The sequence below is a fragment of the Gekko japonicus genome, unplaced genomic scaffold (assembly GCF_001447785.1).
Source record: "Gekko japonicus isolate JY-2015 unplaced genomic scaffold, Gekko_japonicus_V1.1 scaffold679, whole genome shotgun sequence".
Taxonomy (NCBI): Eukaryota; Metazoa; Chordata; class Lepidosauria; order Squamata; family Gekkonidae; genus Gekko; species Gekko japonicus.
Genome location: NW_015160229.1, coordinates 146,031 through 162,812, shown reverse-complemented (window position 1 = coordinate 162,812; position 16,782 = coordinate 146,031). Strand labels below are relative to the sequence as shown.

The window sequence follows — 16,782 nt, the reverse complement described above, 5'->3', positions numbered from 1 at the left end:
TAGAGATATTTTGAACCAAAATAACACAATGCAAGAGATTTCACAAGCAATAACAAAAATGAAAAAAGACAATGCTCCAGGGCCAGATGTGCTAATGGTACTGCATTATAAATGCCTGGAAGAAGAAATAATGTTGCCACTCCAAAAGTTAATGAATAAAATAAGTGAAGACAAAATATTACCTCAGACATGGCAGGAGGAACATACAACTCTGATTTATAAGGAGGGTAGTGATCCTACAGACTGATCTCCTTATTAAATGTGGATTACAAACTTTTCACCTTAGTAATGACAGGCTCCGGTCACACTGAAGGGAAACGCACGGCTAAAGTGCAGTTTTTTTGAACTGCATCAAAAGAGAAGTGCGGTGGCGGGATCAGACAGATCCCCCCAGCTGCCACGCAGGTCCTCCCCGGCATGATCAGATGCCGGGAGGAAGCCACGGACTGGAGAGCAAGGCAAGCCCGCTGCGCATGCATGTGCATGCGCAGTTCGGCAGGACCTCACATGCTGCGGGAGAGATGGGCGCGCCGGCAATCAGACGGCCGTCCCTGCAGCGGATTTTCCGGTAAGTACTAGTGTTTTCTAGGGTTTTTTTTAAATCCACATCTTTAGCTGGAAGAGATGGATCAGGGATGGGTGCGCGCCGCTTCCCAGATGTTGCGGTGTGATCGCGCCCGCTTGATGCGACCCCGATCCATCCCTCTTGCAGATCAAAGCCTCCCATGTGTCCGGGGCCACAGAAAGGCTAATAAAATGTATAGTAAATAATACATCCTTTTTTTGGTAAATTTATTTTGATTTTTCCACATTAACATATTTGATTAGTTTTTATACATATAACACAAAATTCATCTTTCTTGTATCTCGTCACAAATCTTAACTAGCGTTTTTCATTTTTCAGTTTATCTTTTTATCTTTAGCCAGGTATAAATTTTCCCCCATCTGTCCCAGAACAGCTCCTCTGGTTTATTTTGTAATGTTATGTTTAGTTTATCCATCTCTGCTATTTCTAGAATTTTGTATTTAAGTTCTGCTATGGAGGGGGTAGTAAATAATACATCCTGATCAGACTGGCTTTGTACCAAAAAGGTTTATGAAAGATAATGTCCAATTTGTGATCAATGCAATTGAATTTATGAAGAAAAAGAGACAAAACCCAGCATTTTTGCACCTAAAATAAAACAAGATCCCTGAAATTGAAAAACTGAAAGTAGATGGAGAGGAATTTAAATTAAAATGTTATGTTGATGATGTTGTTATGACAATTTATAACCCACATATAATGCTTCAACATATTATAGAACAAATAGCAAAAGTTGTCTTTTTCTTGGGATTTAAAATTAATAAGGAAAAAAATCTCCAAATTTTTAACAAAGCAAGAAGAGGAAAATATTAAGAAAATCACAGGATATGAACGAATGACAAATCCAGTTAGGTATCTGGGCATACCTTGAACTGGGCAAAGTGAAACATTATTTAAAGATAATTATAATGTGGTCTGGAAAAGAATACAAAAAGAAATGAAAAGATGGTCTAAATTAAAATTTCAGCAATCAAAATGAATATATTGCCAAAAATATTTTTTTATTCCAGATGGTACCAATTAATATACAAGAGAACACTTTGAAAGATTGGCAAAAACAAATAAATACATTCATATGGAAAGGCAAAAATCCAAGAATCAAATTTAAAGTCTCACAAGATGAAAAAACATAGAGGACGCTTAGCTGTACCCAATGTTAAGCTATATTGCCAAGCAATGAGCCTGGTCTGGATTGCAGATTGGATTAAAAGTCCAAACAACAGACTAATGACATCAGAAACTGCACCCCAGACAGAAGGGCTACACAACCTCCTTTGGGTAAAGAAAAAAAAAACCAAACTCCAAAAAACCCTCATGTAATCAGAGACAGCTTACTTAAAACCTGGGTTTCTTTGAAAATAAGGATTAGTCCAATGACTTCACCAATAATATCACTGACAGATGCATTTTATGATAAGTATGAAATAAAAGCCAATGACTTTATAACCTATCAATATATGCTGAATCCACAAGGAGAAATTAAATCATGGCAAACAATAAAGGAAGAAGGAAAGAAAGTATGACTGTTTTATCTCCAAAGCCAACCATTCTTACAGAGGTTGGATAAGAGACCTAACTCATTTTGAAAAAATAATTACTCAACGGAAAGATAATCTATTAGGACAAATCTACAAACTTTTACTCCAATACAATACAGAGACAGTACAAGTTAAAATGTGTATGTTGAAATGGACTCAAATTTTAGGGTGAGAAATAACTTTTCAACAATGGGAAAACTTATGGATGAGAGGCATAACATTTACTACGAGTCAAACATTAAGAGAAAACTGGAATAAGATGTTCTTTCAATCGTATATAACTCCTAAAGATATTAAAAATATGGACAAGAACTCTATAGGGACCTGTTGGAAATGCAAAGAGGCAGAAGGCACCTTTTACCACATGTAGTGGACTTGTAAAAAGGCAAGAAAATTTTGGAAAGATATACATGTGGAGATTCAGAAGATTTTAAAAATCAACTTTGAAATGAAACCAGAGACTTATGCTATTGGGAATTCTGCCAGACAATATTGAAAACAAACTTCATGAATTGCTTATATACATGTTGACTGCGGACAGAATAATATGGGCACCCAAATGAAAAGTTGAAGAATGCCCAAACAATGAAAACTGGACAGGTAAAATGGCATAATATGGGAATAAATGCTAGGTTTTAATAATAAATGTATAAAGTATGTAAAAACCTTCTGAATACTATGTATTTTAAATGTTTATGTTAAGTGCTCTATATTTACTATGATGTTGATCGTCTTAGTTATAAATAAGTTATAGATTATTATAATTCTATACCTCCACTTTCCCCTTATTTTTCTGTATCCCTATTTTAATTTAAAATAACAATAATAAAAGGCTGTTTTTAAAAAGATGAAGCTACTGCTCTACACTTATTTCAGTTTTTTGGGAATTAACAGAGTTAAATTTGGGAACTCCCCCCTTTGGATAATTTTTGTTTGAACAAGAAGCTGTGATTATGAGTGGGTGGGGGATACAAAAATACATGAACTTTTCAAGTACAAATATTTAAGACAAATAATTGTGTCCAGCTGGGTAAGTCTTAAATGGAATGAGAACAAGCCAATTAGCATTCCTTGCTATGCAAATAAGTTTTGTGGTGTCCCCCCCCCAATTGCATCTTTCAACTATTTATTTATTATTTATTTATTTACATTTATACCCCGCTCTCCCCGCAAGTGGGCTCAGGGCAGCTTACATAGTGCATACAATATAAATAGATAAAACAATTAAAATTCAATTCATCAGATGCAAGAATAAAACTCCCAACAGCTTGTATAACAGAGGGGGAGGACTAGGGCCATAAATAGATGTTACCCGGCCCACCAGCGGCATTGCTCTATAATGGCACGGTGGTGGTAGTGGCAGTGGCGGCTCCTACTCAAAAGCCTGGCAGAAAAGCTCTGTCTTACAGGCCCTGCAGAACTGCGCAAGGTCCCGCAGGGCCCTGATCTTCTCTGGGAGCTCGTTCCACCAGATAGGAGCTGCCACTGAAAAGGACCTGGCCCTTGTTGCCGCAAGCCTGGCCTCCTTAGGGCCCGGGGTCACCAGCCGGTGTTGTGACCCCGACCGAAGTGCTCTTTGGGGAATATGTGGGGAAATGCGATCCCTCAGGTATGTCGGACCCTGGCCATGTAGGGCTTTAAAGGTAAGTACCAGCAATTTGAAGCGAATCCGGTATGCTATAGGCAGCCAGTGCAGCGCTTTCAGCACAGGTCGGGTGTGCTCCCACCTAGGGACGCCTGTCAACAACTTGGCTGCAGCATTCTGCACCAGCTGCAGCTTCCAGATTTGTGACAGAGGCAGCCCCATGTAGAGAGCGCTACAGTAGTCTAGCCTCGAGCCGTACCAGCCGAAGATGATAAAAGGTTGATCTGGCAGTGGCCGCCACCTTGGCCTCCATCGTTAAGGTGGAGTCCAGGAGCACTCCCAAGCTCCTAACCTTTGAAGCTGGCACCAAAGGTGCCCCATCGAAGGTCGGAAGCGGGAGCCTTAATCCTGATCTGGTCCGACTCAAGCACAGGACCTCCGTCTTTGCCGGGTTTAATTTCAGCCTGCTCAGTCTGAGCCACCCAGCCACAGCTTGTAGTGCCCGGTTCAGATCTTCTGGGTTGGAGTCTGACTGGCTGCCCAACATCAGAGAGATGCGTGTCATCTGCGTATACTTCCGGGCAATCTGGGCAAGGGGGCGCATATATATGTTAAATAGCATCGAGGAAAGCACCGCCCCCTGAGGCACCCCACATTCAAGCAGATGCCTCCGGGACTTCTGTTCCCTTAGCACTACCCTCTGTCCCTGACCTTGGAGAAACGAGGCAAGCCATTGAAGGGCGAGCCCCTGAATCCCTGCGTCGGCAAGGTGGTGGGATAGCAGCTGGTGGTCGACCGTATCAAATGTGGCCGACAGATCTAGCAACAACAGCGCCGCCACACCGCCTCAGTCCAGATGCCTATGGAGGTCGTCAGTAAGGGAAACCAGCGCTGTCTCCATCCCATGTCCCGGGCGAAAACCGGACTGGAACGGGTCAAGGACAGAAGCGTCATCCAGAAAGCCCTGTAGCTGAGGAGAGGGTGGACCATTGCTTCCTTGAGTGCCTCGGGGAACCGCCCCTCCGAGAGGGACTTGTTGACAATCTCCCTCAAGGCACTTCAAAACCCCTCGTGGCCCGCTTTAATGAGCCAGGAGGGGCACGGATCAAGGCCACATGTGGTTGGACGTACAGATACAAGCAATCTGTCGACTTCTTCCAGACTGAGCTGGTCGAAACACTTTAAACCCGGACTCGAAGACGCGCAAGGGGCCTCGAGTTCGCTAACTGTTTCAACTGTGGCAGGGAGGTCGTGGCGGAGCGTCAAGATTTTATCCACAAAATAGCTCGCAAAAGCCTCACAGCCAATTTCCAATTCCCTACCATTCTGTCTGCCCTGTGGCAGAGCCATCAAAGACTGAATTGTTCTAAATAATTGTGCTGGGCGAGAGCTAGAGGACGCAACCCTAGCTGCGTAGAAATCCCTCTTCGCAGCCTTGACTGCCGTCTCATATGATCTCATAAACATCCTATAGGATGCTCTTGTAGCCTCATCGCGGGCTCGGCGCCACCGTCTCTCTAACCATCTTAGCTCTTGCTTCATCAGCCGCAACCCCTGGGTATACCAGGGGGCAAGCCTAGAGCGAGGGCGCAGAGGGCTCCGGGGAGCGATCACGTCAATGGCCGTGGACAGTCGACTATGCCAGTCATCCACAAGCTCATCCAATGAACTGCCAGGGGGCATCGGTTCCCGCAGGGCCAGTTGAAACCTCGCTGGGTCCATTTGGCTCCGCGAGCAAGCTAAAATCTGCTCGCCGCTTATACAGGGTCGGGGTGGGACATTCACACGGGTCTTCAGGGCATAGTGGTCCGACCATGGCACTGCTTTCGCAGTAATCCAGTCCACTGTAATCCCCATTGCGAAGATAAAATCGAGCGTGTGCCCCGCCTGATGCTTAGGGGCCGATACACATTGGGAGAGGCCCAGCGATGCCATGGACGTCACTAGGTCCGTAGCCCGGCTAGAGGCCGCATCATCGGCATGGACGTTGAAGTCACCCAAGACTAATAGCCTAGGGTGCTCCAGCGCCCAACCTGATACGGCCTCCAGCAGGGACGGCAGGCAACTGGCCGGTGTGTTAGGCGGATGGTACACCAGCCAGATTGCCACACTCTCCTCAGACTCCAGCACCAGTCCAACACTCTAAGCCTGCAATCTCCAACGCGGGGAGCACCCTGAAGGAGTAAGCCTCCCGCACAAATATGGCCCTTCCCCCCCGTCCCCTTGTCCGTGATTGGTGTAGGACCAAAACCCCCGGTGGGGCAAGCTGGGAGAGTGCTACAGTCTTCCCTTCCCGCACCCAGGTCTCAGTCACGCACGCCAGGTCAGCCTGATGTTCCATGACAAAGTCCCGAAGGACTGTTGTCTTGCTGTTAATAGACCTGGCGATACACAGCACCAGTGACGGAGGGGGGTTACTAATCCTAGCCCCACCGCCGACATCCTTTGGGATGGTTCGCAGGCTGGAAGGACACCGAGCCCTTTTGTTTCTCAGCGTCCTTCTTTTATCACTCCGTCTGGACCCACCGCTATTCTTTCCCCTCCCAAAGAGCACCAGAATCTGTTGTCCTGGCATTGCTACATCGGCCAGTCCACGGCGTAGCTCCAGACTGCCGGCAGCAAGCTGGAAAGTTATCCTCTTGATGCTGTTACTGCTACCCAACTCCCCCACACTGCTACACAACTACAACCCCACAATCTGCTTGTACAAAAAAATCAAGTTACAATTTACTTAATCAAGCCAGCAAACTCATCACCATTAATCAAATATGTAAACAATCTACCTGGCGCTCATATGCCAATCCAACATTCATCACTTAGAGCAGAATATTCTTCACACCATCCATTCACCTATTCATGCATCCGAACAGTCATCCACAACAGCTAACATCTACTGCCATCTGGATCAGTCCTTGTAGCTGGATCCGCGTCTGTCAGAGGAGTCAGATAAATCGCCTCTCCCCTTGCTGACTGATCTTCTGCCGGTCCATCACTAGGGGTGCCGGCCAGTCTACCAGAAGCATGGCCTGATCTACAGCGAGACCACCATTAGGGGCGCTCGGCTCCTGATCACCCAGTCCGTGGCACTCCACCTTCTCCTCACCAGTAGACCACTTCCCTGGGCCCCCCAGGGGGCTGCTGCCCCCCTTTGTCCCACAGCCTCTGAGGCCGGGGGCCACATCCTGCCCGCCATCTCCATCCTGCAGCACCCGGTAGTCCCTCTCCGAATCCGTCTGGCTCCCTGCGCCACCTACGGCGTCGGCACCAACACTGGCACCTTGGCAGGCCCGCCGCTACTCACAGCCACGCCGGACCACTGCCCAGGGGCCTGGTCTGCTGGAAACAACTCCCCCAGCCGTCCCACGGCAGGCCCACCTCCACTCATAGCCACACCAGCCCGAGGGTCCTGGTAAGTAGACGTGGCTCCCTCGGTCGTCCCGGACAGTGGCTCCAATTTCGTCTCCGCAGCCTGCCATAATGAGTCAGGGCAATGCTGTAGCTTTTCCTTGGGCTATACTGTCATATTACTTTTATTTAGAAGAGTTTGCTTGACATCCAAGGTTAATAGATAGAAGCTCCTAGCATCCCAACCATGACTAACCTGTGAGAATTTCTTGTTTAGACAAGGGCTGTTTCCACACAAGTTATTTGCCCTGAGTTAGATGATGCTGGGAAGCAATGTTTTTTTCCTGTTTCCCCACAGCATTGTGTTGTATTTGTGTATCTCCTAGGGTTCCCCAACTTTCCTCTAATCTTTCAGAAACCTGCTTTTACTGGGTGCCGGTAGGCAGCCCCAACCCCTGTAGACATGTGGCCTTAGCTAGGGATAAATTCGGAACTTGTAAGCCGCTCAGAGACCCTTCGGGGTTGGAGCGGGGTAGAAATCGAAGATATAAATAAATAAGAGTTTTCTCAGAGATCACATCAAAGCCTGGATGGATGCTGTGTAGATGGGAAAGTTTGGGTATTCCTGGTCTTGCCCATGCAGTATCCATCTTCCCTGAAGTAGCCATTTCTCCTTCACCAGTGTGGGCTTTTTTTTAAATGGCATTTAGATATTGTTATTTTATTATAACAAGATGTGTTTCTAGTTCTCTGACTTTCCAGCTTTCATTTAAAAGGTAAGCCTTTAGTCCCTTTCATTGTGGAGATACAAACGGAAAGGTATATACATCCACAGCAAAAGGGCTAGAGATTTAATTTTTTAAAAATGAAAGCCGTGAATTCCGAGAACCTAATTGTTATAACAATATTCAATTACCATGTTTTTTTTAAAAAAAAACCCCAACAACTTGAGAAGCCCTTGTGGTTCTGAGGCAGGGCACTGACAATGGCAGGGAAACCTGCCATGTGCTGCATTGGCAGGAACAGCAATGAGAAAACTAAACAAGCCTTCATGGTCCAATCCAAGAATGCTGAACCAAGACTAGATGAAGAAATTCCTGTGCAAAGAGGGGTGTGTGTATATGGGAGAGATTTGCATATTTTATTGTTAGCATAAAGAAGAGTGTTATGTATGGAATGGAATGAGCTTGAGTCTGATGCAAGGTATTGTAAACCAACCTATCAGAATCAGGGAAGTTCTGGAGGGAAGCAAACTGATTGGTCTTTATGTACTAAATATGATTGGTTGTTATCTGACATGTGGGTGTGGCATGCCAAGCCCGGACTGTTTAAAAAGCAGCCTGTTGCTCTGTTGTTTTGTCTCGTTCTGGTTCTTCTGACTTCGTTCAATAAAGCTGTTATCACTGTTCACCTGCTGCCTCGAGTCTCGTATCTAACAAAGAGAGTTCTTAATTCTCAACAAATGTGTGATACCCCAGAATGCATTTCGACATAGCATACTACACTGAAGAGGATAAAGACTTCCTGTAGGATTTGGTAGTTGGGCTAGAACACTATAGGTACAATCCAGAGAAATTAGGGCAGTACAAATGTTGTGGAATTAGGGCCTGGTTTGAGCCTCAGTCCTCTGCTAAACCTACACTATTTCAATTTCTATAGTAATTAGCTTCTATAGTTGAATCTTTGCTTTTGTGTCCCAGGAGGCTTTAGGGCTCTTCTGGTGATGTGAGCTTCCTCATACAGATAATGCTGTACATGACTTTTGCCTTTTGGAATGTTATACATGATCAAATTCTAAATAGGTAGGGTGTCTGTAACTAGCTTCCTTGACTCTCTGAGTCACCCTAGCTTTCCCTGACTTTTCTTTACTTTCTTGACCCCAGAGATAGAAAGGGCTGAGCTGTATTGCGTACGTCAGATACTTAGCCACAGAACTGACAATTATGTTAGCTCCTATTTATTTATTTATTTATATTTATACTTTAGATTTCTATACCGCTCCAAACCCCGAAGGGTCTCTGAGTGGTTTACACAGTTCCGAATTATCCCTAACTAAGGCCACATGTTTACAGAGGTCGGGGCTACCTACCGGCACCCAGGTGGCAGGGCTCGCTGTTCTCGGCTTGTTCCCGGGCGGTCTTTTTTGGGCGTCGGTGTTCCGATGTTCCTGGCGTCTCCGGTGTCTGGCGAGGTCTTTTCGGTCCGGCAGCTTTCTTTCTAGGCAGGCTCCTCTAGTGCGTGGTACGTGTCGACTTACAGCCCAGCTAACGTCCGATCTGGCTCCGCTGTGCCTGCACACGTCACCACTGCCTCCTATGGCTCCCCCTCCATCACTCCGCTGCCTCACTCCGTCGATCCAATGCCTCGCCATTCCACCGTCGCTGCCATTTTTCGCCGATGCTGCTGCTGCCGCCGCCGCTTTGATGCTCCTGCTGCACACCCCCATATGGATGGAGAAAAGTAATGTCTGACTTTAGGCTTGTTCATGGTTGTATGCCAACTACCCTGCATTATTGGGTCTTGGCAGGCAACCAGGATATGTCCTTTATAAAATTACAGTGCACTCTAATTAGGTATTTGATTAATTTTGTATGTTGCATACCAGATTCTTATATGTTTTAAAGGGTTTTACATTTGGGTTTGAGTTAAATAAATAAGAGGTGTTTTGAAACAACTGTCTTTCTCTCTTGATGCAATTGAGAAGCCAGTTTCTCTCCCTTCTCAATGAACACAGTGGGGATGGGAGTCCATGGAAAGGTTCCTGCACTCCTCATTTCCCTAAACAACAAATATTCACCTTTATTTTGGAGGAAGCTCCATTGAATTCTTTGGAACTTATTTCGAAGCAAACGTGTGCAGGGACATGGGATACATTCAAGATGTGAGTCTGCAGTTGTGTTGTGTTGTGTTATATGTCATAATTACCACTGAGCTCCTGTTATCAATATAGGCTCAGATTGTTTGTGTATTAAGTTCCCTTGATTTTAACAAAAAAAAAGTAAAGTATGCCCAAATTCTCTGTTATTTGTTTTGTATGCATCTAAGTATATGTCATGTTTTTAAGAACAATGAAAGATTCAGTTGGTCCCATGGTTGCAGCACTATCATAGGTGGTATAGTGATTAGGGTGTCACATTGGGATCTGGGAAAGACCTGGATTTGAATCCCCTCTCTACCATGGAAAGCTGGGTGACTTTGGGCCAGTCACACACACTTAGCCTAGCCTACCTCACAGGGTTGTGAGGATAAATTGGAGAGGATAAATTTGGGCTCCCTTTGGGAGAAAAGTACAGTATAAATATCCAAATAAATTATTGCCAATGGTCAAAGTTGATCATCATCATGTTACTGGTAAGTGTATGATCTCTGACCCTTGATATGGTTTGTTATTGTAGTGATGCACCAATGGAAGCCAAGTGGATTGTTCCTGCAGGTGTGGTTAGAATTCCACTCTATATTTCCTGCACTCTATCCTACTTCATTAGACCCCATCTGTACTTATTCAAGAGTCATGCAGTCCAGAGTAGCATCCTGGGTCTTTTTTTGTACTTGTGTGACGTTTGTATGAGTGCAGAGGTCTTCGCATCTGACCCCATAACTTTCAACAAAGTTTTGCACTACATCCCAGAGCAAACTGCAAATCTGTCTAAAATAAATATCAGTTTTGTTTCCAGTGCAGAACAGCAATTCCCAAAAGGACACATATTGAAATGCACCTTTCCCCTTTTTTTCTTTCAGTGGTGCATTTTCTGAAGTAGTTTTGGCTGAAAACAGGTCTACTGGAAAACTATTTGCAGTTAAGTGCATCCCAAAGAAAGCCCTGAAAGGAAAGGAAAGCAGCATAGAGAATGAAATTGCAGTTCTGAGAAAGTAAGTATGAAATGTGCTGTTCCAAAGTGATGGTGTGTATATTTTGTGCATATTTTAATGTCACCAGAAGGAAGCTTAGCACATATGTAAGGCACCAGAATATATTTCCACATAGCATGCTGCACTGAGTAATATCTACTGGGTACAGGATTCAGTGTGTGAGCTAGTACTCCAGGGGTGCAATTTAGAGAAAATTAAGGCTGCAGTAAGAATAAGTAGGACTTCTAAGTAAATATACACAGGTGTGGAATAAGGGCTGAACTGTATGTGATGGTGGCAGAGAGACTGGGTTGTCCCTCGAGCTAGAGTTGCCAACCTTCAGGTGGTATATCAAAATGGGAGCTCACAGGAGGAGATTGTATCAATATAAAGATACTCCGTGAATGAATTACAAACAAAAGCAGAAAGATTATATTGTACAAAACAATTCAAACAGTTTTAAATCTTTGTTAAAGTTCAACAAATTCTCATATATTCTTAAAGAGCTACGATCAAAAAGTACTTGATACAAAGGGAAAACTCAAATGAAGTCCACAAATCCTTTGTATAAAAAGCTTCAGGAGAGCAAAGGTTCTATGTCTTGTATGAGCAGCAGCTATACACGGCTGGCTTCACTGCCGCATTCACGTTTTGCTTCTTCAGATAGCTGGTACTCTTTAGCTGTGAAACTGAAAATATACTTCTATGTCACATCCACTATATTACAACATATTTACTACATCCCTAGTTGTCAGCACATATATACTCACTGAAATAAAGTTTCAGCAATTCTCCTTCAACTAGTTTTCCTGGGGTTTTCCCGAGTCTGACCAAACAGCTTGTTCAATGATCATCAAATGTTAAGTGTTTATAAACAGGGCATTGTGGGAAAGCATGCAAATGTTTCTTCCTGCATTCATTGGAGAAGCATGTAATAATATTTTAAAGGAATTGGCAGTGATATGCATTAACTGAAGCTACAGAAGATTCTGAATGTGTGAGTTTAGTATTACTCTATGCTAAGTCATTACAGGCCCCTGCCACACGGCAGAAAAAAACACGGCCAAAGTGCAGCTTTTTAGAGCCACACCAAAAGAGACACATGGCGGTGGGATCACACACATCCCCTGAGCCGCCGCGCAGTTGCTCCCCGGCATGATCATCAAAGGGCAAGCAGCCTGTTCCTAAAAAAGTGGCAAAGAGGATCATGCCAGTGGTCTCATCAGATGAAGAGGGGGAAGACCCTGTTCATAAGGCCATCCTGGATATGCTCACTGCCACTGAGCAGCAGCTGGGGGGGGCTCCTTCGTTGGCACAAGATGGGAGGGGGCTAAGCAGACTAGGGCATTCCAGGCTCAAGTTTTGTCTCATTCATCTGTCATTGAAAGTATGTGTGGAGATTCAGCAATGGGGTCTAAACAGGAGGCTGCATCACGATGTCTTGATGGCAGGCATGACAGTGAGTGGCAACAAGAACAGCTGGCAGATGTGCAACAGGCAGTACCCTAGTGTGGTGGCTGAAGACGGCTGAAGATGACGGCGGCGGTGGCAGCGGCAACAGCGAGGCGAGGCGAGGCGTCGGTTCCTGTGTGGATGACATATGTGGCAGCAGCGGTGGCGGTGTGCGGGCACAAGCCAGAAGGAGCGATCCCTGGCGACCGAGAGAGGAAACATCAAGTGGCCACCGCCAAAAGGAAAAACGGGTGCGCGACGACGTCAGACGCTAAGCCCAGCGGAGCCGGAAAGGACATAGCTGAGGCGAGAAGAAGGCGGAGTCGCGTGCATTGAGAGAGTTCCGCCAAGCGCCGGGAAGAGCAACCCACCAGGAAGAAGCCCCGCCAGGAAGAGCAGCCCGAGCACCAGAAAGAACGATTTGCCAGAGCAGACCAACAAAAAAGGAACAACACCAGCCACCACCATAGGGGTGCTGGTAGGTTACCCCACCCCACAACACATGTGCCCCTAGTTAGAAGACAATAAAATGGTGACTAGCACCGACGTGTAAGCCGCTCAGAGACCCCTAGACAAGGGATTCGAGCGGGATATAAAGTTGAACGAATAAATGAATAAAAATGCCCCTTGGCCCTTCTTAGGTAACATAGCAAAATGAAAAATGACCTAACCTAATTTTGCCTAACACAGAGTCGGGGGAAGGGGATAGTAAACAAGCCACTACAGACCCCCCCCCATAGGGCCCCAATGGCATTAACAGCCAGCCATGGTCTTAGCTGCCCCCCAATCCCCCACCCAAGGGCCAAGCTGAGCCCCACTGGGTGGATGGGTCCCAAAGATGCCCCTTAAGCTTCCCAAGTGCCCACCAAGGCCTACGGGGTCCAAGTTATGCCACTCCCATGTGGTGCAGATCAAACTGTGGGTGGGGGGGAAAACCCTACCCCGACACAGATTCTGACAGCCGTGATCCACCGTGTCCACTGACTACCCTTGGATCCTGCTCTGCCACACTGAAATGCCTGCCGCTGCCATGTCCGTCAGGCCACCTGAGCACATGCCAGACCCCAACCTCTGTCTGGACTGCATGTTTAGAGCTCCTTCCTCTCTGAGCACAGCATGTGGACAGTGGGTGGCACCAGGCCTGTTGCTTGTGTCCAGCCTCTTGCTTCTTCCATGGGGGCAAATTGGCCCCTGTCCACCAGCAGCTTGCCTCAGAGGGCGGTAAGTAGCCGCATTGGAGGAGAAGCTAATCCATGTACTCCAGTCCATAAGTGAGTATTGTTGCTAGTGCAATCACAGCATTAGCATTCTCACAGTATCTTCCATACCACCTTTTTGGCCCTGGCCTCCATCTGGTGGAATGAGCTCCCTTATGAGATCAAGACCCTGTGGGACCTGTTACAGTTCTGCAGTGCCTGTAAGACGGAGCTTTTCCACCAGGCTTTTAGTTGAGGCAGCGGGCCTCCACCTGATATGGCCTCCCCCCAGGGGCCCGCAGATCATACATTACTATGATTAACATCATTGGTTGAGGCATATTGTACATCTAGTATTAGATTGTTTAATTGATTGATGTGTTTTAAATTTTAATTGTAAATCTGCACTGTGTGCAGACTGATGTGTTGGAATCTGCTCTGAGCCTGCCATGTGGGAAGAGCGAGCTATAAATGTAATAAAATAAATAAATAAAATAAATTAGCCTGGCAGGTTGCTGAGTGAGCAAAGGAGGGGGATGGGATTGTTCTCTCTTCACAAGTTTCATTGGTCCCTGCTTGTAATTATATAAAATACAATTCAGATAAAGCTAGAAAAATATTATACCACCTAATTCCAAGCAAACAGTGACAACAACTAACAAACAGAAATATGCCACGTATTATTCAAATCTTTCAAATGGAAGAATTTAAGGATGTCAAAATAAGCAAAGGATGCTTCAAGAATTTTTCCAGGCACCCTGACTGGCAAGGGTGTGTCCCTGGGGAACTTCTAAAACTTGTAGAATCAGAGCCTGGCCTTGGATGCTGACATGACTGAAATGGGAAATCTCATCTCTTCCTTTTCCTGTTTTTTTTTGTTCCGCTTCAGGTTATCTGGTCCTTTATATTTGTGGTTATCATTGTAAAATGGAAAGGAATTGCTTGCAATGAAAAGGGCTTTAAAATTCTTGCAACTAAGCATATCCCATACCTGGGAATAAAGGTTGATCCAGAGTGTTGTATCTTGTGCAAGGATCCCACAAGAATCATGGATCAATTAAGACTGCAAAAATGGATAACCTTCCCCCCATCTCAAGACCCAAATCCAAGACCCCTTCCATTTACAGTTTAAAAAAAATACTGCAGGAGATCCATTGGTGGATTTCCCATTTATTGTGTCCAGCCTGGCATATAAGTGTCTTCAATATCTATAAAATCTAGAGAGTTTTTTAAAATGTATTTCTTAATTTGGTTACTGTATAATCGCTTAGCTGAAATACTGGAAATAGTATTCTGTTTGTTTAAAGTCATAGTTCATTTGTATTCTGAGGATCCACCTTGTGTTCCATCTTGTTACTCCAAGAATTATCCAGTTGGACCTGTTTTCATATTGCAACTGAAATGAATCAATTGAAATTAAAAAGGATGCATCATGTAAAGTAATGCATCATGTAAAGTAATGCATCATGTAAAGTAAAGAGCAGTTCCAGGCTCTTCCATTCATTATGAAACTACACAGGAGTAATAAATAAACCATGGCATGGACAATAGAGATATACTTGATACTTAACATTGGAGTCCTGAGGAGCTTGTGTGTGCTGCAGAGCAACGGCTATATGTGCAGATAACCAAAATGCGCTCAAGCTATTTCACTTCAGCCATGAGCTTTTCCGCCTTGCCTTTTTATATTATCTCTCCCCAAGTCACCTTTTCACAACAACTAATTCATTTTAAAACATCCATCACTTAAAATACTATTCCATAATAAAATGTTATGATTGTGTATTTATTTGTTTTGTTTCTTTGGAGCAGGGGTGAAAGTAATTTAAATATCTCTCTCCCTTTCTCTCCCACTCTCCTTGAAGCAGAAGGAGGGAGAGACCACTTCATCCACTTTCTTTCTAGTGCTCGGTACTGGCTTGTGCCAGCTTACTCAACCCCCCCCCCCCGAGTATGGCTTAAAAATATAAAACTGTTAAAGAATGCCTTGGGAGGGACAACCTACTATGTTCTTTAAAGCAGGGCCAGCTCTATGAAGAGATCACTGAGGCCTTTTTGCCTCCGACACCATATTCGGGGGGGGGGGGAAGCAGCAACCCTCCACCAGTTCCAGCACCTCATTTATTCTCCCCTTCTGCCTACAGGCAGGGGTAGCTGATGCTCCTTGCCTACTCTTCACCAGGCAGCACTAAAAGCAGGGTGGCAAGCAAACATGCTCAATGGGGCTACCATGGTGTAATGTTAGGAATGATCTGAATGTGGGTCTTTGAGTTCCTTCATCCTGCCTGACATCCTAATAGGATTTTTTGGTATACTAAAGATGCACATCCATTTCTTTTTCCACCTTGGGGACTGGGGGTTTTTTTTGGGGGGGGGGGGATGGAAGAGTGTGAGCCCATTGATTTTCCAAGACCTCTTGGTAGTTTTTAGTACTATCAATCATGGTGTCCTTCTGGTGTCCAGGCAGAATCATCTCATCTGAATTAGCATCTAGAATCATCAAGAAATCTCTTAAGCTTAGGGTTTGATCTCTGTTTCCCTAGGATTTCATTAAGGCACTTTATATTCTATCCTCTGGGATAAAGTAATAAAACATACCAATTATTTATTTAGTCATAAGAACATAGGGTTGCCAGCCTCCAGGTGGGGCCTGGGGATCTCCCGCTTTTACCACTGATCTCCAGCTGACAGAGATCAGCTCCCCTGGAGAAAATGGCTGCTTTGAAGGGGAGACTCTATGGCACTGTACCAGGCTGAGGCCCCTCCCCTCCCCAAACCCCGCCCTCTCCTGGCTCCACCCCCAAAGTCTCCAGGTATTTTCCAAACCAGATTTGGCAACCCTATAAGAACATCTTTTTTAAAATGTTGGTGTATAAAACTGTGAAGACTTTTCATGTTTTGTTGTTTTAAATAATATTGTCCAAATGAGGCAGCAGTGTTTCAGTTTAATGTGCAAGCCTTGATATCTTTAATTGGATAACATGAGAGGGAAAGGTAAAAACAGCTTTTCTCTCTTGGAAAAATGGAAGCTGTTTTCTTTCAATGGAAGGTTAATCTTGATGTCTTCTATGCAGTCCCACATGGGACTGCTTCTGAGCAGGCCTCCTGCAGAGAATTTCTTTACAAGCTTCTAGAATGTTTCAGCTGAGTGCTCCCCCTTCCCTCAGCACAGTAGAGCCATGGGCTTTGTTCCCACCCAAATGATCACATGATGAGGGGGGAAGCACTCTT

At 45.0% G+C, this 16,782-nt stretch overlaps 1 protein-coding gene across 1 annotated transcript in view; it reads left to right on the top strand.

Moving 5' to 3' along the window:
* The window catches only part of CAMK1D (calcium/calmodulin dependent protein kinase ID), a 239,085-nt gene that overhangs the window by 112,048 nt on the left and 110,255 nt on the right, over window positions 1–16,782 (top strand). Inside the window, exon 2 of the mRNA XM_015412002.1 lies at window positions 10,793–10,924. Within this exon, the coding sequence (XP_015267488.1) occupies window positions 10,793–10,924 (132 nt within the window). The remainder of the gene's footprint in view (window positions 1–10,792; window positions 10,925–16,782) is intronic.